The sequence below is a fragment of the Bombus terrestris genome, chromosome 12 (assembly GCF_910591885.1).
Source record: "Bombus terrestris chromosome 12, iyBomTerr1.2, whole genome shotgun sequence".
In the NCBI taxonomy this organism is placed as follows: Eukaryota; Metazoa; Arthropoda; class Insecta; order Hymenoptera; family Apidae; genus Bombus; species Bombus terrestris.
Window position 1 is genome coordinate 8527039 of NC_063280.1, and position 22312 is coordinate 8549350.

Here is a 22312-nt window from a genome sequence, read left to right on the forward strand (position 1 = left end):
AAGAAATTCTTTAACACGTATATCATATTTATTCGTGATACAATGTCTGATTAATCCTATAATTTAATATATAAATATTGATGTCGATATAATGAAGTATCGTATTTCCTCGAAATTTACTCCATTATTCTGGTCGACCTTGTTAAACACATATGCCAGAAAGAAGACTTCACAATTGAAATTAAACAATAGATTCAGCTAATAGAATAATAAGGTAGTAATCTAATATTTTACGAACAAGTTCAGGTCAAAAATGGTTAAGTAGAAAATTCTACACGATGGCTGAGATGTTATTACACTGCATCAAACGATCAATATATTGTTTACTCGTTTAAAAATATAATCTTACATCATTACACTCGATACCGGAAGTATGACTAACCTATTAATTACCATCAACTACTTTTTTTAAGCAGGTATAGAATCAATTGGTCCATTGATATTTGCAAAGAAGGAAAAGGAAATATGTAGTAACTATGCAAAATACAAAATTGAGAAGAAAGTAGGAATAAGGAAATCTTACTTTGTTTTTCTCTTGAACAACTGGAAATGGCTAATATATGAAAGAATTTGAATATTTAATATTAAAATAAGGGTAAATAAATAATAAACATTTGACATTTGTTCGTTTTTATCTCTGTGTTGTTTTGTGCTTAAATCGAACATAATTAGACTGTTGTCCAATACATGTACGCCTGAAATATTGTATTAAAGTGAGATTTCAATTTACCGACAGGGTTTCATGTTGCCACCTTCTCCTCTACATGTTCGAAATACGCTACTTTCGTTCAATGAGGAGTAATATGAATTACACGAAGTTACAAGTAGCCTATGCTTAACACGTCCTTGATTGTATCTGTTTCATGCCCACTCTAGATAGGTGAACACGACCTGGAAATTACAAAGCTTCATTTCATTGTCAGTTAAGCTCATGCGAACGTTAAAACGAGTACGGTCTGCAGTGAATCGGTTTCAACAAACAAAACTCTCTCTTGACATGGAGAACACTGTTCCGCGGAATAAACGAGGTTTCCTATCCTCGATACCTTCTGAATCTTTATGGAAAACTGAATGTTTATAGTTTGTAAATAATTAATCGTAAATTCGATCATAACAACAATCATACACGCGAATATCCTCTTTGATCGTTATAGTGTGCTGATATCATAGATATTGTTAATCAAAAAATTTAAATGTGCTTTTTACTAAGTGTCATGATTTTTAGCGATGTAATTATATAGCAATTGTATCTGTGAAATATACCAATAGTAAATGTGTCTTATGTTTGTACTGTTCGAAATGATATACATAGTTATACATCCAATATGATTGATTGTTGTATCGTGTAATATAATCAATGGCCGTGGAACGATTAAAATTTCATTGGATCCAAAATTTAAGTAAGTTTTATTGTATTAATATTATTTTTTATATGTATATAGATAATTATGTACTATGATATTTTCAAACAGATTTTTAAATGTTGTAAATGGTATCAAGAATGATCGAATGATTGTAATCCCAGTGATTAATATGTTCGCTGCTATTCCCGTCCTGCCATTTGAACACAAGCTCTATATGATGTTAAATGACGCTGTCTAATTATATTATTACCGCGATAAGGATATAAAAATAGAAGTAACATATAACTGTGTGCATGTGAAGGAGGAGAAGTAAAAATACAAAGATATATAAAAATAAAATTAGGAATCAAATAGCAAAAGGTATCCAAACAATCATCTTTAAATAGCTACTTCGATTTCAATAAAATATTAAGATATGCAATTTCTAGGAGAAACTAAACATTCTTCGTGGATTCAAATTAAAAAAAATTTTACACTATCGATATACATATATTTTTATTATATTAATTGTTTGCCTACCGGTACTGCTATTAGTTAATTTTGATATCATAAAATATTGTTAAACTAATAATTGTTACATTTTAAATTTTCCATTGGATTTATACATGCATACATATGTACCAAGATCTATTTATATATTATTATACATAAATTATTTATTTATTTATACTGTACATAAATTTATAAAAGAAAGCATAAAAAGATGATTTTTTTATAGCACTCGTTATGATTCTATACTTATGCTGTCGCCCAACCGGACTGTGGTCCCATTCAGAATGTACACTGTTAATGCGAGGTGATTACGCATTTGTCACCAGTCAATGCCAATCGTTTCGAGTAGAGAACCGGTAGAGTTCGACGTTAAGGCATTACAGTACGGATTGCATCTATCGTCCTACCTATCGACATATATCTATCTACCTATTGACATGAGGATAGTTAAGTGCGCTAACCTACACAAAACAAGGAAAAAGCAGGTGTTTCGATGATTCCGAATGCTATTAGAAGTATTAAATAACGTTTAATCGATTTTGTATTTATATTGATCGTACTTTATTGGTGCCAAGCTCTTTTTGCTCTTTTCTACACTAATGTCTCCACAGAGCCAACTGCTATCCGATGCTGAACGCTATTCTAATAATTTCTCAATTAATAAAACAGTAGTTTGAAGGACAGTAGAAATATAAACATCATTCAAGTATGTAATATAAATTAATAAAAAATAAATAATGAAGTAATTTTAATCCAGCTAGTTACAATAGATATTTCAAAAAGAAAGACACATTATTGTAGAGCGTACATTATCAGCAAGTTGAATTGTGTGACATGCATTAGAATCACGCGTCTAATCGCATTTCTGTTTTATATGTAGAATTATGCATGAATGTAATTTAAATAATAGCGCACATAGTTCAATACTTTGTTACTATTATACTTAACATTTTATACGCATTGCAATGTAATACAGTTAACAGATATTTGCTGCCTTTAGAGTGAAACAACTTTCCCTTTTTGGGATTGAATTGGTTACTCGAAAATGTCGAACAAACATTTCATTCCAAATGCAATCATGCATTTCTCCCAATACTATCGAACAATATCGCCCATATGAATCAATATTCAACTGTACATGAGCATGAAACTCGACGAGAGGTCAAGTGCAAGTATAATGCATAATATCAAAGTACAATAGATCAAATATATGATTTGCTCTTGTTAACTCATATTGAACAAAGTTGACAACGTATATTCGAATGAATACTTTTATGCATTGCAAACATTTTCAAACCGATGATGCATTGGAATTATAAATTATGTTTTTATAAATATTTAAAATATACATATACTCTCTTTCGTACGAGTAAAATGCAGAGCATAAAGTAACATAAAGTTTAAAAAACATTCTGATTATGTAAAATGTTACTATAAATTAAATGGATATTCAATAATTCATAAATTGTGTACAACGCCATCTTCCGATAGCTTTGGAAAGTACATATTCAGTATCATAGGGTCTTCGACCTGTCCTTTTCTCGTTAGTGTGTGCTTTCAGTGCTTTGACGTTTTAATGTGTGATGTGAGCCCCGAACTAGCTGCCACTCGCTGGGAAATCTACGATTCTATGACAGAGACAGACAGGTATAAAAGGTTGACGTATGTTTCATGTGTAGTAGGAAGTACAAATTGGTTCACTTGTCGTGGAATCGTTGCTTTTACGTTCATTATCGATCAACTGTGCATACTTGGCCGGCCGGCAGATAGTCGACGAAACGCCGGGCCAGCTAAGCAACTAATAAAAAGTTCATATGAACGATCGCGAAAGCAATCCTCAATCATAGGAGGGGTATATGTTCACACGTTCTGCGTATTAGAAAACAATATTATCAGGAAATTTCGTACAAAAAGAGTAATTATATCATTGATCATTTCTGTGAAACAATCTGGGTCATTAGCATGCCAACTATGCGCGAGTTTGTGCTGAACAAATTTACCAACGCGCATGCTCGTAGTACGAAATACACGCGGGAAAATATTGCAGATGAAAACGTAAACTCCATGCAAATATTCACTCTGGAACTTAAGATTTAATCATACAATTTATAATCTTAGACTTTTCTATGCTGCAGAACATGCTGAGTCACTGAATATTTGCAGCAAATATTATATAAATATTTGCAATAACAATGATGAGGATTTCCTTAAACATCTGAATATTGTTGTCCCGTAACCAAGATAAACATTGTTGGAACGCACATTGGATAAAATGGAATATGGAAAGTTGTGGAAGCACGATCTTCATCTCGTATGCAAATAAACGACGGATATATATTCTGACACAGAGACATGTTAATGAGGAAGACGATTTCATAAAATCTTAGGCCTTCGAATATTGTTGACCGAGAAGCAGGTTGACTCTATGTATCACCAATGTTTTGAAGCGTTCACGTCAAGTCGATTATCCATATAAAACATTGTATAAGAGCTCAAATGTTGCTTACCTTGAATCTTTAATAGTTTCTCTATTTAGAGTAGAGTATAATATAGTACTCAATACTTTATATCTCATTTGTTTCAGTTTTTGAATCAAGTAACATCAAATTTAGAAATTAAGGAGTCTATTAGGTTCAGTTAAAAGTATTGTTAAGATAATTGTTATATTTAATTGTTGATAATATATTGATCTTTTCAATATTTTAATATTATAACGAGCAATATTTGTAAAAATATATAAAAATATATCTTTCACCTCAAACGTGAAGAAAGGATAATGTTGGTAACGTATAATTAGTTGACAACAGAATTTTTATGGAAGGAAATTTAAAACTGTTGCTCTGTAAAAAATTAAAAAAATAGGAAATATGACTTATTATATCCTTTCTCTCTAGTTTTCAATTGAAAAGAAGTCAAGTGATCCCGGGGAGCATTTAATGAAACGGATGACTCGGCTGGCCAGTTTCCCGCCAGTAGCATGAGTTTGGTGTCTGTATTTCTACGTTAAAATTTCTCAGAGGGGGATGCAAACGCTTCCAGCGACTTTCTTGCTTCCTCCGCGAGTGTAGTTCACGGGAGCGCCCTTGCAAGGACAGCGGCCTTTCAGGGCTTTCAAGCCTTTCGGGGCGAACGTTTAAAACGAGGCAAGTGGACAAGAGAAAGCGAGTCAAGACGAGTATACAGACAGAACCAGCCGCCTTCTCTTGCTTTTCTGTATCTCCTTCTGTCTCCTTCTCTCCCCTTCTTCTTTCTCCGTACCACCCATTCTTCCCTCCTTTCATTTACCTCCCTCCAAAGTTCAAATGCTTCCCTTCTCCTCTTTCCTTCTCTCTGGCTCGCAGGAAACCAGTCGCGATTTTTCACGCGGTGGGAACTAGAAGCCGCTCCCTACTATAAATAGCCTTCGAGTTCGCTCTCGAGCTCTGCTCTCTCGGCCTCCAACGGCGATGGGAGTAGCTAAAAGGGGGTAGCCATCCATGGGCGCCGACACACTGACGTTTCAACATTATTTTTTACCACCAGTTTCTAATTCTACATTCTGCTTCAACAAGGATGCTGTGCCCCTTTCTATCAACACTTGGACTCGCGATAACGATTTTAAGGTGGCACCTTTTTTCTTTATTTTGTTTACTTTACTGCCCTCTTTACTAAACTTGATTAATTGACGATGAAATTGTTCGTAGATAGTCATTAGTAGACTGTGAATCTGTATACATGTATGGGAAATTTGAAGGTACAAAAATGCACAGAAAACACATAATATGCAAAAATATATGAAACATCCGAAGTATAATACTCTTTACAATATTTAACAGATAAAACAATTTTCTATCTAAGTTCCATTTTACAAATTATATTTACAAAAATACGTTTTTTCATAAATAGTAGAAGACAATGGAAAATTGTTTTTTATCTTTGTGTTTTAATTAGAACCTTTTTTTGTAGAAACATTGAAGTTTGGCGCAATTAAAAATATTATGTTAAATGGGACCTTTAAATTTAAATGAGAAATATGCAGTTCCAAAATGTTCAAGAACATTGTCTTTGGTAAATACGGAATATTTAACCAGTTATATTCGCATCCTTCACAGTACACATTGCTTGAGGCAAGCAGTGACGCTGTTAGAAATTATTCGTTTCCCTAAGGTGCGCGATAACTGTAAAATGTGAGCGTTCCAAGAGAATGTCTATCCACGTGGGTCGTGGAATCACGCGTCAAGGGAAGGCGTGGTTGCTGCGATTCCGTGTGAAACAGCATGTTGATCAGGTGGATGGATTTTCAATAATACTTGTATTTTTATCTAGATCTTCATTGTATTTCATAAACTTATATAATTTTTATTATAATGTATACAGCTTGAAAGTTATGTCAAATTCATTTACTAAAGTACAAAAAAAAGATTAAAGATTCATAAAAGATGATAAAGTTAATTCTGTAGGATAATTAATGGTGGATTTGAAGAATTATTAATTTTCCCCATTTTAGACGAAATTCTATCGGCGCCCATGTAAGTCATGACTTTGTACGCGCGTGACAGAGGAGTAGAAGGGATGAGCGTTGGAATTTTTATGGAAGGAAAAAAAGGAAAAACTTCGTGTCTGCGACCAAAAGGGGCGGTCGGTAAGCGCGAATAGGTATACCAGAGTGAACAATCGAGATAACTTGGAAAAAAATTATATAATTCCACTTAGTCGGTCCTTCAGGAAAAAGAATGCTGTTCTATGAAATCTCGGAAATGTTTTGCATTTTCCTAAATTTTGCATTTTGCATTCCATATAAAAGGAATAGATATAAAGAACATAGATCTTTAACTTTTTATAATATAACTGACGATAAATTTCTTTAACCTGATACTTATTAATACGAATACTTTTGTTGATTCATTAAAAATTAATTAAGCTGCAGAAAATAGCATTCTGAAAAAGTTAGTTTTAGCAAAACACCGTTTTAATAATTCTCTAATTACTATGTTATTAGATACTTTGGTGAGTAATTAGAATTTATGATAAAAATGATGTGATTAAAAAATTAAAAAAAAATTATGACAAAAGAAAATGTTTACCCGTTGCATTAAGATTGTTAGTAAAAGAATTTATATGACCCTATTTATCAAATCTCTAGAAGGATCGTAATTGTAAATGATTTCATTTTCCTTCGTAAGGATTAAATATTCGAGTTGAAGAGTGTAGTGAGTGATTAAGCAATGACGCGCCTCTTAGAATCTATCGTGCAGACGGTAATATCTCAGAATGATCTTCAACGTAACTACTAAAATGAACACGTATGAAATAGTTTCATAATAGAAAAGAAATGTCAAAAACAATAAACGTTAATGATCAAAATTCATTGTCAAAATTTATAATACATGTAACTGGAAATCATATACCATACCATGGTTTATGATAAGATTATCTTATCACGAACAAAACCAACTGATCAAATTGTTCTAATTAAATCGTATTTTTTATAATACACGTTTGTTTACAAATATCAATATCAATTACCACTTGACACATGGAGTATAAATTAAAATTTAATATCCTAAAATTAAGTAACCTACTTTAGTTCAAATTGCATAGTCCATCTCTGACCTATGATACTTATAGTATTTGTAACTAAATTACAAATATTTATGCAAATTCATATTTTTATGAACTTAAATAGAGGTTTCTCTCACCTATTAAACTGTAAGGAATACTCTACTTTAGATATTTTAAATACGGATTCTATGCATTTTTGTATACTCGAATTTCGCATTAATGCATAAATATGCATGATCCAACAATAATAATCGGACATTAATCCCGCAATAAACACTTTTAGACGTTAACATACTTCTATGTCGAATTCAACTTCACACGGATATGAAGCCTACATACAGCCGTTATAGCGTTCTAGTGTCATTGTAAGACACTTTTATGTTTGATGTTCTGAATCTTCCATTAATGGTTGTCATCGGACCAATCATTCAACATTGGTGATACAGCCGATTAAGCTATCGACTCGAGATCAGTTTGGTGAAACAATTTACATGATGTAAAAGATAATGTTTCCATTGCAGAAAACAATTGATCTTTCTTGGAAATAAATACTAAGTTATACTTTTAATTGAGATAAATAATTATTCATTATGATAAGTTCACTGAATGTTGTGTGTCATCCATTTTAGGAATTTCAACAGCTTTTTCTAATTCCAGAAAGCCGCAATCTTAATTAAGATCTTCTCAAAATAAACAAAGAATCATCTACTCGAATAAAATGACCAACATGCAAGTTATTCTGAGAGAGCATTTCAAGAATTCCTCTAAGCTTTGCTACTTTGCGTGCTTATAAGCAAGCGGCGCTTTACTACGACGACGTTAAGTATAGAAGGATTTTACACTTGTTTATTCCATGAATATTCCTCTAAATATTTAGAAGCAATTATTTTTACGTCACAAAAAATAACTGGTTTTCTATGAAGATATTTCGCTCTTAGTCAAAGAGGAATTCTTCATTCCTATTTTGAAATCTTCACAGACGCATCCTAAGAAGTTTTTAATTTTCAAAGTGTAAAAAAATAGCATAGAGCAATGATTTTTATTTAAGGAACAAAGTGTCAAAAGGACGAAAATTTATGTAAATTTATTTGTGTTAGCGTCATACTATATTAATATAAGAACTCCTTTCAATTAGAAAATTTAAACGCGGTCTTTTATCAACGAATAATGATAGAAAAATGCTCTCACGATGAAGGAAAGCAGATAAAGAAAAGAAATATCGGCAAGTCCGTGGGCACGAACGATAAAGTTACGATTTGCTGGGCAATCAATGTGAAAACCGGTTGTCGGTTGGAGCATAATGTTTCTCAAATCAATTCGTACTCGACGGGAAATACACCTGTACCCCGACTTCTCCCTTTCACGCTCTAGCCTCTCGGCACTCGCTCCGAACTCGCATAAACGCACACACTCTATTTATAGATAGCGTAAGGTTGATTACTCTTTTCACAGATATATGCCGCCTGAGTCCTTAAGTTTCATCATAAACGTAGAATGGGAGAATCATAAACCAACGTGATGAGAGAATAGGCGAATGAACGATGGCAATTCCAACAGATAGGAGAAAGAAACAAAAGTCCCTTTTTATTCTATCTACTTGTGTTCTAAATATATCGAGGTGAAAGATTTTTAATGATAGAGACGTAAAATTATTTGATAATCATGTTTTAATTCATTACCAGACGATATACAAAAAATATCAAATATATAATTTAAAGTAAAAGAATAAAATATCTTAACTTATTTTAATAAGTATCCTGTGTCTCTGAACTGTTCGATCTATTTTTGAGATCGATTTCTATATTAATAATTTAAAAAATATATTACATTATTTGAAGTAAGTTAAATTACAAACGTTTTAAATAAATCCTACAGAATAACAATATATATATACTATGCATTAAGTAGTATAGTTTAAATACTTAGATTTATTGAATGTTATTGATAAAACCTCTTTACTAGGTTCGCTATCAGTAGAATGGATCAATAGTTGAACATTATCAAGAGAATCCTATCCATCCCAAGAGTTCTGAAAGAAATAAAGTAGTATAAGCGAAACAAGCGGGAGAAGCGTTCCACTGTGGCATCATCCATATCTTCCAGCATAATAACTTCAATTTCGTCCCGCGGTATTGCAATTTACAAAGAATTGGGGTAACTATCGAGCATCCGGTTATAGTGCGCAGATACGTGCAATTATCCGTTTCTTTTAAATGCACCAGACGCGAAATGGAGTAGACAAAGTGTAACAGAGAAAGAGAGAGTGAGATCTACGCTGACGAGACAAAGTGTTATGGTTCTTAATGTTACGGGATATAATCTGGCGTCTGAACGACTGTGCGTTTCAGTCATGCCCGTCAATGTTTTTCCACGGACGAAAACCTGTTGTAAATTACATCTCTGCGTCTCGGTCCTCTTTTGTACTCGTCCTTCGAGGGAGATCGTCCGCACGAGGATCACCGGAGAATCGTAATTTACAAGATCTCCTCGTCCTCCATGTTTTTCGTGCCTTCCATCGCCACGCACCCTGAATAATTTACATTTTCTTGCAGTTTCCATCGATTTATTTACTTTTCTACCGGGTCACGGTGTACTGGAGAACCTCAGACCTATCTTGCACCATCAACTTCATCCCTGAAGAAATTTCTCCATATCAGGAAGAAAAACACAAAAAATGAAGGACTAAGAGAGTATTTTAGTCTTGAAGGTTTAAAAGTAATTACATAACAGATGATATTCTATTTCCCGTGTTATTGAAGACAATTATTTGAAACTTTGATTACAAGTTAAAAAATATGTATCTACATATTTATCTACGTAGTTACTGATTCTTTTTTTATGTTCAGTAATAATAGGTGAAAGTAATTGTCTAGGTTAGAGTACTGCCTCATGGCAAAAATAAACCTCTTTTCTCTTCAGAGAAGATCGAGAAATAATAAAAGGAACATGCTCTATCGGATTAATTCCCGAAAGCAAATGGTCAACCAGCACCTTCTTGAGCAGTCATAAATATTCGAAAATCTCTAAAAGGATTTTATTCTGGAAGGATCCTAAATTCCAACAGGAGCTGCGTTCTCCAACGGTCCTAAGCCTCTTCGTGAACGAACATCAGGCCCTGCTTCAGCACGCGACTGAATTGCCGCGGTATGCCGCGAATGCAAACGACCACTTTTTACCTTGTCATCGTTTCCAGCGCGTTACACGCACGCGGCACCATCAATTCGCCCAGCTCGTTGTGTTATCAACTCGCCGCTACGCGATCTGTTTGCATCCTGAGAATTGGCATGACTCAATGCGCATAGTTATGACCGCACGATATATGCACCTTTTCTAGTTGCTTTCCACTGTGTGCTTGTGACCATTGGTACTCTTTATGTGTTTAATGATTATTTCATATAAAATTAGTAGTTAATTATGATATGTTTCCTTAATTGTTGAAGGAGATTTTATCGGATAAGGATAATTAATTGTTGCTATAAGTTTTGTGATTATTAATATTTTATGTGTGTTGAATTGGCATGAAAAAATGCGTCAATTATTTTGGTCACAATTCAAGTGCATTTTTTATGGTAGTGATGGATAAATGTCCTCTTGAATCTTTAAAAAGGTGTAAATACTGGTTTCTCTTGAAATATCTTTTTCTTGCAGATATTTACATAGAGATCTGTCGTTGTAATATTTAATTCTTCTTACATAATACAGTGGGCATTGAAGTTTTCAACGGGAAGATAATCTAAATATTTACTCAGGTCATTAACGTATGAAATATCTATTTGAAGATAGTCTCCTGCCTATCTTCAAGCCATCTTCAAGCATTCACATGTACGAGTAGTAATAGAATTTACTTGCTGTTTCTCTTTATAATAGATCGGAGATAAACATGAATTTTATTTTCAAATGATGCTTGTGGCAAATGATCATTCTCCTTCAGATATTTAGACACAATTTTTCATTTTTCAAAAATTATTTCAAACTTTCGATAAAGATGATTTTAAACCTAATTGAATACTTTATTCATTTATTAAGAATTATAATTGTTTCCTCTTGAAAAATACATAGTTTATATATTTTATTCTAATATGATAGAAGCATTTAGATAATAAAAGATCCAAAGGAACCTCTGCATCAATCCAAGATGGAATGCAAAAAGCAAACGAACCTCCGCCAGCAACATGATCCCAACGATGTTGTCCGCACATTGCTGGCTGATTTCTCCTGTTCATCCACCTTGTCCAAATGAATTTGGCACGGTGAATCGTCTGATTCAACGAGGAGCAACAGGTTTGCAACAGGTCTTTGGTCAGGATGAGTTCGAGAAGTCGAGCGAGACAAAGAATTAGAAGTAGAATTTTTAGTCTCTGGTGAGGTCAAAGACACAGATTTGGAGGTTCAATGGTCAGAGATGAAACGAATTTAATTAAGGATAACGAACTTTGAAAGAGTACTGAAAGTTGAATGAGGAATGTTTAACCAGTAATATATGAAGTTCAATCTTTTTAGCATCAATGAAAAATAATTGGATGGAAGCAGGAAGAGACGAAATAAAGAATTAGGAATCGAAAGTTGATAGTAGCATTGATAGTAACAAATGTGAAAATATAGAGAAAAATTGACCACGAAAGACCACGTTATAGATCGAGTATAGAAAATGATAAATATGAAAATACAGAGAAAATTGAAAGTCAAAGGTAAAATCTCCAGCTACCTATGAAAAAAAATGTTTAAGGAAAAAGACTGTAAAGTACCAACAATTAAAGATTCTTCTTCTATTTCACGATCTTCCTTGGGAGCAACAAGTCATCAACATTCAGACAACCATTTGGTATGGTTGACCATGGCACTCCCGAGGGTGGAAGAAAGCTGGTGGGAGTCCTGGTGGATGGCAACGGTGAACGTGATAGAAAAGTGAGGGTAGGAGGAGGGTAGACTTGTTCAGTCGATGGTGGTGGTTGCGGCGCCACTGCTATACCTCTGAGGAAGGGTCATATACTTGAGTTCCTGTGTATCATCGGCATCGGCCAAAGCGCCGGCAGTCGTCGTCCGGCCTTCGTGCGTGCAAGATTGCTTCGTATTCGTTTGTCCAACGACCACTCTCTGATTTCTTTAATAAACGTGTGATAACTTGCCATATCAGTGACTATACTACGTGAGGAAATACATACAATACTTTTAATTAGCGAGTATCCGGTTGAAATGCGATTAGGATACTTAATATGTATAAGGCATAAGAGCGTATATTGTAGAGTATAATAGCACGTGACGTGTACAAGTACGTTTATCATGTTCTTTTGGCTCTTGTAAATAAGGCAATAAGCTTTTGAAGTTGATACATTTAAGAAGAAAATTGTTTTTTAATAATTTTAGAAGATGCATGATTTGAACTTATTTTAGTTGAATGAAAATCTGAGAAGGACTTTTATAGAGATTTTGTTATATTAGAAAGATAATCAACGAGATTGTGTAATCTTTTTAAACTTTATTTAGGTATTATTTCTGATAGGGTAGTATTAATAGATCAAAGGGAATGAAGTTCGTGCTGCTGAAGATTCGTTATCTTCTTATAGTTTTGTATAATCTTTAGAAAAAATATTTAGTTAATTACTTGTTAATTTAAATTAGAGGCAAAAAAGTAATGCTTATTGTACGATAAGCGTAATTTTGGTATAGGGATTGTTTAGATAAAAAATGTTTCTGTAGTAAAGATCACACGAGGTATATACGTTTAATTCATACGTTTCATTGAGTGGAAATACAGAACAGTTAGTCCACTGTCATTCTTCAACCTGACACGCGAGGCAACGTGTACTTACTTTCTTCAGGAAGTCTAAATGATATTGCATAAGATCCATATACACACATCTATGATTCTATTACATTATATTATACATTATATCATATATTTCATAATACATCCAACCCATTTACGTACATGAAATCTACTGATTTTCGATCGTAAATTTATTTTTATGTAATTTCTACATAGAACTACAATATAGCGTACAGGTTTTATCAATCATTTCAGAAACTGTTTTTCAATTAGCATACAGACCGACTGAAATAAAAGTCGAGTTTATACTTGTAAATTAAGAGACTCCCCCTTGACGATGATCACTCTTGCAATCAGTGGTAATTGTTTTCCTTGTCACTATGCAGAAAAATATCTATCTTCTTCAAATAGACCTGCTCGTTATCTCAATTGTCAGTCGATTGTTGATTATTTCTTTTCTAGAGATATTGAAACAAGATATAATTTGAAACGTTTACTCACTATATTAGTAGGATTATAATTAAAAGTTTAAGTATTCACTCACGCAACTTTACTTTCCAGAAAAAGGAACGAATTATGCTGATTTTCTACAATATCTATATTTATAATACAACGACTACGACATATTTAAGATAGTTTAGAAATTCTGTTTGAAATAAACATCAAAACTCCAATATAGCTCGTTAATTAAATATTCGTATACTCATTTAAACAGTGTTTCATATTAAGTAGTATATATCAAGCAAGCATATAAAATTCCTTCCATTCCATAAATTCGACTTGCTTATTCTGCCACTCTATATTACCACATACATATTTATTTTGTCATCTCATGTTGTTCACTATTAACATAATGCTACATTCGTTATCAATCTTGGAAATCATCCATTAAACATTCTTGTTCGACTTGACACATATTTTTCATTATTTTTATCTCATGAATTATTCACAGTAATTCTTCACGTTACGTAAATATTTCTGATAGATACAAGTACATATTCGTATGTTTTAGTCAGATTCGATCCCGATGATTATCTGTAGTTAGGTTGAATTCAAGCCGGTAAAACCAAGCAAGTGTATATTAAATCATTTACATTGTTAATGATTCGATAATGTGTAGCTCATATCGCAATACTTATCGCATCGTATAACATTATAAGGTACTCCATCTGATTGAGATGCCTGTTGGTCCCGATGTCCTGATGAATCTTGACTGTGCACACCGATCAGAACAATTTTATATGCATATATATTACCTTGAGAATAGTTTCCGTGATTATCCAGTCAATTTGCATATCCTTTGAGTTACAAATTATTTTTATCCTTATACGAAGCATTTTGCTCCTAAGTATTGTTTCATGGTCTGCATTTCCTACATTTTCTACCAGTCATTGAAATAGGCAATTTTAACGAGCCTTTATTGTAATATCAGCGAATTTTATCGCTATAATTCTGCTAAAATTGTAGCGCAGTAAAGATCGTATTGGAGATCGTGTAGGACAAATTAGTAGTTCAAAATTATATTAGTTTATTCCATTTTTTATAATTTTATTATTTACTTACTAATACAAATACCGATATAGATAAATGGAATAAATACATTCATCGATTTTTATGTATATAACAGAGAATAATTAAAGTGGAGAAATTGAAGTCGGAATGCTAAAATAGCTAACTAATTTGGCGAGACATCGTTCTTCGATGTCCTTGAATGCCCAACTAATTTTAGGCAAATTACAACGCTTCGCTGCAAAAATGATTAAGCAATTTTTCTGAATGATATTTGAACTCGATTGAAATTGTTTTTCGATTTTAATTGTTTTATTGTTAAACATGTTTACGAGTTGATTTCACAAATCTATTCAATTTCTGAATTTCAGGGTGAAAGTGGGAGATCTACATGCACCAAAATCCGAGCCAACACGGTCAATCTAAACTTTCGTTAGATCATTGACACGTTCAAGAAACTGTCTGCTTAGATAAAAGCACTCTTAAAGACTGTCTTACTGACAACGACTTCGATATAACTTCTATTTTATTAAAAATGCCATAATCCATCGATATAGACTTACATTCTTCTCCTAAAGAAGAAAAGATAAAGGAAGGTTTTCCAAAATTAAAATTCGTGAATCGGTAACTCGATTTATCGAAGCGGCGATACGATTAAAGACCTCCTTGAGGAGAGAAATCATCATTTCCGGCGAGACGGATTCGACGATAGAAAAAAATTACTTTAAAAGTGTATCCCCGAGCAGAAGGACTACGGGGATTTGGAGGCGTAAACGGAGAAGAATTAGAGGCATCAAGGAAAAATGGCGTATGACGATGTTATACTTCGAATGGGGGAGTTCGGCCGATATCAGCGCAGAATCTACCTGTTGCTCTGCCTACCGGCGATATCCTGTGCTTTCCATAAGATCGCTGGAGTCTTCCTGAGCGCAAAAATGAACGCTAGGTAAAATCTTATTCTAGCAATTTAAATAGATTGTTGATATTTTTATATTGTTGAAAGAATAATATCGTACTCTGAGCTTTTCAAATTGATTAAAAACTCGCTTTGGATAATAAATTATATATCTAGAATGAATTTTCATAAATAAATTTTCGTTCTAGATGTCTGTTACCACATGAAAATCCGGAGAATGCCACATATTTTTTACCGCCACACATACTGAATACGAGTTATCCAGGGGGTTACGAGCAGGAAAAATTGTTACAATGCTACATGCTGGATGTTCCTAATATCGTTAATGAGACAACGATCAATAGGTATGTCGACACGTCAACGAGTAATATACACGGAGAAAAACCATTAACTCCAAATGGTCTCAACACCCAAGGATACAAGCCATGTGAAAAGTTCGTTTATGATAGAAGCAAATATAAAAGTACTACCACTTCTGAGGTATATTCCATGTCTTCGTGACATTAAAATGATAAATCCAAATATTTTCTATACCTTCGAACGTTTTAACAAACAATTATCTCTTTTTATTTCCAGTGGAATTTAGTTTGTGATAGGTCATGGTTGAGAGCTACGGGGGATTCGTTATTTATGGTAGGAGTCATGCTTGGCTCGATGATTTTCGGTGGTTTATCCGATAAGTTTGGGCGTAGACCAATTTTCTTCCTGTCTTTAGTCATACAGTTGGTCGGTGGTGTACTAGTCGCAGTTTCCCCCGAGTATATTTCCTACGTTGTCTTCAGGTTAATAGTTGGCTCCACTACTAGTGGAGTCTTTTTAGTCGCCTATGTAATAGGTAAAGTCTTACGAATTTCGTATATTTAATAAATCCCATATATTCTTCACTACTATTATTTAATATTATAGCTTGATGTTATAATACTGACAATGAGAACGACAACGTTGCCTTTCAGCCTTGGAAATGGTAGGACCAAAGAAGCGTTTGGTAGCTGGAGTCGGCTGCCAATTGTTCTTCACAACTGGATATATTCTAACTGCTGGTTTTGCGTATTTTATAACCGATTGGAGAATGCTACAAGTCGCAATCACTGTACCTAGCATTGCGTTTCTTCTCTACTGGTGGTAAGATCAATATCTCTTTGTTCAGTGCTTTCAATCAAAATATATTTTCCTTTTCTTTACTTTTTTAAATATTATTGTGACAAACTTTATAGGTTCATTCCTGAATCCGCACGTTGGCTATTGACAAAGGGTCGTGTACAAGAGGCGAAAGATCTCCTCCAACGAGCTTCCTTAGAAAATGGCGTAGAGATGCCGAGCGAAGCTCTAGATACGCTTCTTAATAGTAATAACGAGGAAACTACACCAGATTATAGAAAGCCATCGTTATTTGATCTTTTTCGGTATCCAAACTTGAGAAGAAAGAGTATTCTACTATTTTTCAATTGGTAATCTTTACTTTAATTTTCCTTCTGATTTTTCAATACTTTTTGGCATATAGTATTTGCAAATATATCATCTTTTCCTTATTAATAGGCTTGTAAATAGTGGCACATATTATGGTTTATCCTGGCATGTGTCCAACCTTGGTGGCAATGATTACGTTAATTTCGTCATATCCGGATTGGTGGAAATACCTGCATATACGTTTTTAATCTTCACATTGAATCGTTGGGGAAGAAAAATCATCCTGTGCGGTTGCATGCTAATAGCAGGATTTGCATTACTTGGAATCCTGCTTGTACCTGCTGGTTAGAACCAAAACAAAAATTAGATTTTATTGCATTGTTTTTTAATCAATAAATTTATTAATATTTTCAAATTTATGAATATTTTTAGATGCTCAGTGGCTGGTAATATGTTTAGCGATGATCGGTAAGCTCACAATTACATCATCTTATGGTGCTATTTACGTTTTTACTGCTGAACAATTCCCTACGGTTATTCGAAATGTCGGTCTTGGAGCGAGCTCGACTTTCGCTCGAATCGGTGGAGTAATTGCTCCACATGTCATTCACTTGGTAATTCATTATTTTAACTTCCTAATCATGTTTATGATGTATTTATTTTTGATAAATACTATTTTGTAGTCTGAAATCTGGATGCCTCTACCATTTGTTATTTTTGGATCGTGCGTACTTTTTGGTGGAGTTATGTCGTTACTCCTTCCAGAGACGTTAAATAAGAAGCTCCCAGAATCTATACAAGATGGCGAATTATTTGGAAAGTATGTTGATATACGACACTTCTTTTACATTTCTCAAGGTAAAATATCAAAAAATCCTATTATCACATTTCTATGATTCTAGGAAATCGGAGAAGAAGAAGAAAAAGCAACAACTAGATATAGAACAACTAAACGAAGTTGATGTGATAAAACCACTGAAACCACAAGAAAACGGTGTTCACGAGAAGCAAAACGGATGACGTTAATTTAGAAAAAAAACAACGGTTATGCTCAAAGTATATACTTCAATCCTGTCTGATTGTATTTTAGGCACCCTTGTATACGCGTCTTACGTATACTAATCTTAGTGTGCCCATTGCAATACTGCAATACCAAAAACAAAACAAAAAAAAACAAAATCACATTTATCTTTCAAATTATATCACCAATGATGTAGGTTGCTTTTAATCAAATGAAACATGCAAAACGTGAAATCAAAGGATGATAGGAAATGTATACTTAGACTTTCAGCTTGTTTCGTAATTACTGGAAAATACACAATGAAAGCAAGAAGGTAGCATTTTCCTTATGTTTATACATATACGCAATATACAGCTTTTGTATTTAATAGCACATAAAAATTCTGCCAGCATATATATCATTTATTTTAATTTCTAAATGTGGTTTACATACATGTTAAGTGACCTTGAAATATAAGCCTGTAAAAGCTTTCGAAAGCTCACGCAGGAAATAATTATATTTCTGCGCCGAGATCACAGGTAAAAAATACAAAGACTTTGACGTTTTAATTATGTCTTTATTTTATTATTAGTAATATATAACACATACCCCATCCTCCTACTTTAATCATTTTAATAGTTTAGATGTATTACTATTTTAAAATAAAATGTTCAATATTATAAAATCTCAAATTTTTAGATTTTATAGCTTGTGCTGACACCTGCTGGAAAGCGCAATAAATTTTGTTAATGTATCGAAATATGGAAAATATCGATTCTTTGAAGTATATCGAAGACGCCTCAACTTTCTCGTTTTCCCGCGTAAACTGTTACGAATGCGTACCGATTGTTTTCAGTCGTGTTTGTGTATACAAATTTTATAATCGTGAAGATATTTGTAAAAATATTTATAATTAATATTGTGTTAAAATTGTAAAATTAATCGGAAAAAATGGATATTGATCGAGATCAAAGATTAGAAGAGATACAAAGAGAGTATATGGATTTTTTAGATGATATGGTAAGTTTGTGAAATTTTATAATTCTTAACCCTATATTATTCGTCCTTTTTCTTACTTATTCCTTAGGAAGATCAAGGCATTTATACTACTCTTGTTAAAAATATGATTGAAGAAAACAATCGCAGACTGTATGTAAATGTTAACGATTTACGAAGAAAGAATCCTACTCGTGCATCAAGGTATACATAAATCTACTTTGTTCATTCATGATCTTGTTTCTCAAGTATGATGAATTATATTAATTTTACAATATTTTATACCACATTGGTTCCAATTCTTTTTATAGTCTATTAAATAATTCTTTCGAAGAGCATCAAGCTTTCCAAAATGCATTAAAGCAATTTGTTGCAAGTATTGACACAGAGTATGCAAAACAAAATATAGATTTTTTTATAGCATTTGAAGGAAGTTTTGGAAATAAACATGTTACACCAAGAACCCTTACATCACGCTTTTTAGGTAACTTGGTGTGCGTAGAAGGTATTGTTACAAAATGTAAGTTATACAATTTTATATCATATTATATATCATATCAATTTTATGCGTGAATATTATTACATTTTGATTCTGTAAAATATGTGTTTTAAACTTTGTTAGGTTCCTTGGTACGTCCAAAGGTTGTGAGAAGTGTTCATTATTGCAGTGTAACACATACAGTAATTGAACGAACATATAGTGACTTTACTTCATTTGAAGCATTTCCACAATCTGCTGTGTACCCAACTACAGTAATTATTTATAATACTATCATTCAAAAGTAAAATAAGTATTTCATGTTATATTTTTAATTTCGCAAATATAGGATGAAGATGGTAATCCATTAGAAACAGAATTTGGCCTTTCTACATACAAAGATCATCAGACATTAACAATTCAAGAAATGCCAGAAAAAGCACCAACTGGTCAGCTACCAAGAAGTATAGATGTTGTGTGCGATAATGATTTAGTAGATGTTTGTAAACCTGGAGACAGAGTTCAGATTGTTGGAAGCTTCAGATGTCTACCTGGTAAACAAGGAGGATATACAACAGGAACTTTCAGGTATGCCAACTAACAAATATAAGTTTTGAAAATAACATTTAAATCTATTTAAATATAAAAACTATCTTCTACAGATCGATCTTAATTGCTAACAATATCATGCAATTAAGCAAAGAAGCTAATCTAACTATTTCTCATGATGATGTTGCTAAGTGTAAAAAACTTGCAAAAAACAATCCTTGTAAAAATATCTTTGAATTACTTGCTAGATCATTAGCACCTTCCATTCATGGTCATGATTATGTGAAGAAAGCAATTTTATGTTTATTACTTGGCGGTGTTGAGAAATTATTACCTAATGGCACAAGATTAAGAGGGTAAAGAACATTAAGTTGTATGCATAGCAAGTAAATTTTCTTAGTTAAATTTAAGTAAGATCTAATATTTAATTCCTTTATTAGAGATATTAATGTTTTGCTCATTGGTGATCCATCTGTTGCAAAGTCGCAACTTTTGCGCTACGTTTTGTGTACAGCTCCAAGAGCAATACCAACTACTGGTAGAGGATCATCTGGTGTGGGTTTAACAGCTGCAGTTACTATAGATAATGAGACAGGAGAACGTCGGCTTGAAGCTGGGGCTATGGTATTAGCGGATCGCGGAATTATTTGTATAGATGAATTTGATAAAATGTCAGACATTGACAGAACAGCTATTCATGAAGTGATGGAACAAGGAAAAGTAACAATTGCTAAAGCTGGAATACATGTTAGCTTAAATGCAAGATGTTCAGTACTGGCAGCTGCAAATCCAGTTTATGGAAGAGTAAATCGCATTATATTCATTAATATAAATTAATACGTATTTGTTTATACATATATTTTTTTCAGTACGACCAATATAAGACACCAATGGAAAATATCGGACTCCAGGATTCATTGCTTTCGCGTTTTGATTTATTATTTGTTATGCTAGACATTGTGGATTCTGAACAAGATCAAATAATCAGTGACCATGTTGTTAGGATGCATAGGTATAGAAGTACAAAAGAAAAAGATGGAGAGGCATTACCTCTAGGCAGTAAAGTAGATATATTAAGTACAAAAAATCCAGATCAGATCCTTCCTGATGAAAATGACACTCAAATTTATCAAAAATATGATCCCTTATTGCATGGATTATTGCAATCTAAAAGGTACTTAAACTGTTATACATTCATACATTTATATTTGTAGTACTTTGTAGAATGATAATGTTCTTTTAGCGATCAATTACTAACTATAAGTTTTATGAGGAAATATATTCACATAGCTCGTTGTATGAAACCAAAGCTTACAGAGGAAGCTAGTGAAGTAATTGCTTCCGAATATTCGAAATTACGATCTGAAGAATCAATAAGTTCTGATGTAGCAAGGGTACATTGTTTTATTTATTTGTAGTTTATTTCATTTATTTCCTCATTAATTTTTTATTACTTCTTACTAGACTCAACCAGTAACAGCTCGTACTTTAGAAACATTGATTCGATTATCTACTGCACATGCAAAGGCTCGTTTATCAAAAAACGTTACCGCAGATGATGCGCATGCAGCAATAGAATTAGTAGAATTTGCCTATTTCAAACGAGTTCTGGAAAAAGAAAAGAAGAAACGAAGGCGACATGATAGCGAAGAAAGTGCAGGTGGAGACGAGGGGATCGAAAACAAGAAGAAACGTACAAAGAAGAGTAACGCGGGAGAACAAGATCCATATGATTTTGAAAGCGATGATGACAGCCACATTGATGAAGCTGCAAGAAGAATTACTAGGTCGCAAATGAAATCGACTGATTCAAGTCAGCCATCAGCACCAGATTCTGATCAAACCGTTGAATCAGAAACTACTGCAACTATCACTGAAGAAAGGTGTGTGTTTAATTGTTTTCAAACTGTTATTCGTGTCAGGGAAATTTGAATGTTATATATGTTCTGTGATTTCAGATTGAAGGTTTTCAGAGCACTTCTTCATAAGTTGTTCCAACAACAAAGGGCACAGTCACTTTCATTATCAACAGTACGTGAATATATCAATACTCAACAAAGTCAAGAATTTACATCGAGCGAAATTACCGCTGCAATTAATAAAATGTCTGATGCAAATCAAATTATGGCCGCAGATGATAATATCTTCCTTATGTAAAATGTATTTGGTACTGTAGGTTATCCTGTATTTTTTAGATTAAAGATAATTGTAAATTTGTTATGAATGTATTTATCGTTAAAAAAACATTTTAGTGCATATCTATATTCCGGTTAAATTATACTTTTACTATTTA

At 33.1% G+C, this 22312-nt stretch overlaps 2 protein-coding genes across 15 annotated transcripts; both read left to right on the forward strand.

Moving 5' to 3' along the window:
• The first annotated feature begins 786 nt into the window (after positions 1-786).
• Positions 787-18565, forward strand: LOC100644938 (organic cation transporter protein). Of its 14 annotated transcripts, XM_048411019.1 has the most exons (18): positions 787-1400; positions 1473-1724; positions 2083-6123; positions 6343-6477; positions 8055-9234; positions 9360-9551; positions 9620-9866; positions 9950-10112; positions 10317-10541; positions 15045-15619; positions 15778-16069; positions 16166-16424; positions 16543-16711; positions 16804-17037; positions 17126-17340; positions 17429-17610; positions 17680-17816; positions 17899-18565. In XM_048411019.1, exons 10-18 carry the CDS (start codon positions 15477-15479, stop codon positions 18014-18016), a joined length of 1749 nt encoding a protein of 582 aa, XP_048266976.1. In that variant the 5' UTR covers positions 787-1400; positions 1473-1724; positions 2083-6123; positions 6343-6477; positions 8055-9234; positions 9360-9551; positions 9620-9866; positions 9950-10112; positions 10317-10541; positions 15045-15476; the 3' UTR covers positions 18017-18565. The 14 variants fall into 14 exon arrangements, with proteins under 14 accessions (XP_048266976.1, XP_048266977.1, XP_048266979.1 ...); XM_048411020.1 differs by lacking the exon at positions 6343-6477 and having other exon boundaries at positions 2083-5458; positions 7681-9234; XM_048411022.1 differs by lacking the exon at positions 6343-6477 and having other exon boundaries at positions 2083-3503.
• LOC100644457 (DNA replication licensing factor Mcm3) lies at positions 18403-22239 on the forward strand. The gene is made up of 12 exons (XM_003399742.4): positions 18403-18535; positions 18696-19016; positions 19084-19196; positions 19304-19512; positions 19615-19745; positions 19820-20058; positions 20133-20375; positions 20460-20823; positions 20889-21193; positions 21263-21413; positions 21484-21902; positions 21978-22239. Exons 2-12 carry the CDS (start codon positions 18948-18950, stop codon positions 22174-22176), a joined length of 2442 nt encoding a protein of 813 aa, XP_003399790.1. The 5' UTR covers positions 18403-18535; positions 18696-18947; the 3' UTR covers positions 22177-22239.
• The last annotated feature ends 73 nt before the right edge of the window (positions 22240-22312 follow it).

Bases quoted from the DNA above. Each gene is read 5' to 3' on its own strand.
- LOC100644938 (XM_048411019.1), top strand. From the start codon at position 15,477: ATGGCGTATGACGATGTTATACTTCGAATGGGGGAGTTCGGCCGATAT. The intron at 15,620-15,777 runs GTAAAATCTTAT...TTTTCGTTCTAG, and splicing joins AGCGCAAAAATGAACGCTAG to ATGTCTGTTACCACATGAAA. The intron at 16,425-16,542 runs GTAAAGTCTTAC...GTTGCCTTTCAG, and splicing joins TTTAGTCGCCTATGTAATAG to CCTTGGAAATGGTAGGACCA.
- LOC100644457 (XM_003399742.4), top strand. From the start codon at position 18,948: ATGGATATTGATCGAGATCAAAGATTAGAAGAGATACAAAGAGAGTAT. The intron at 19,017-19,083 runs GTAAGTTTGTGA...CTTATTCCTTAG, and splicing joins TGGATTTTTTAGATGATATG to GAAGATCAAGGCATTTATAC. The intron at 21,194-21,262 runs GTACTTAAACTG...ATGTTCTTTTAG, and splicing joins GGATTATTGCAATCTAAAAG to CGATCAATTACTAACTATAA.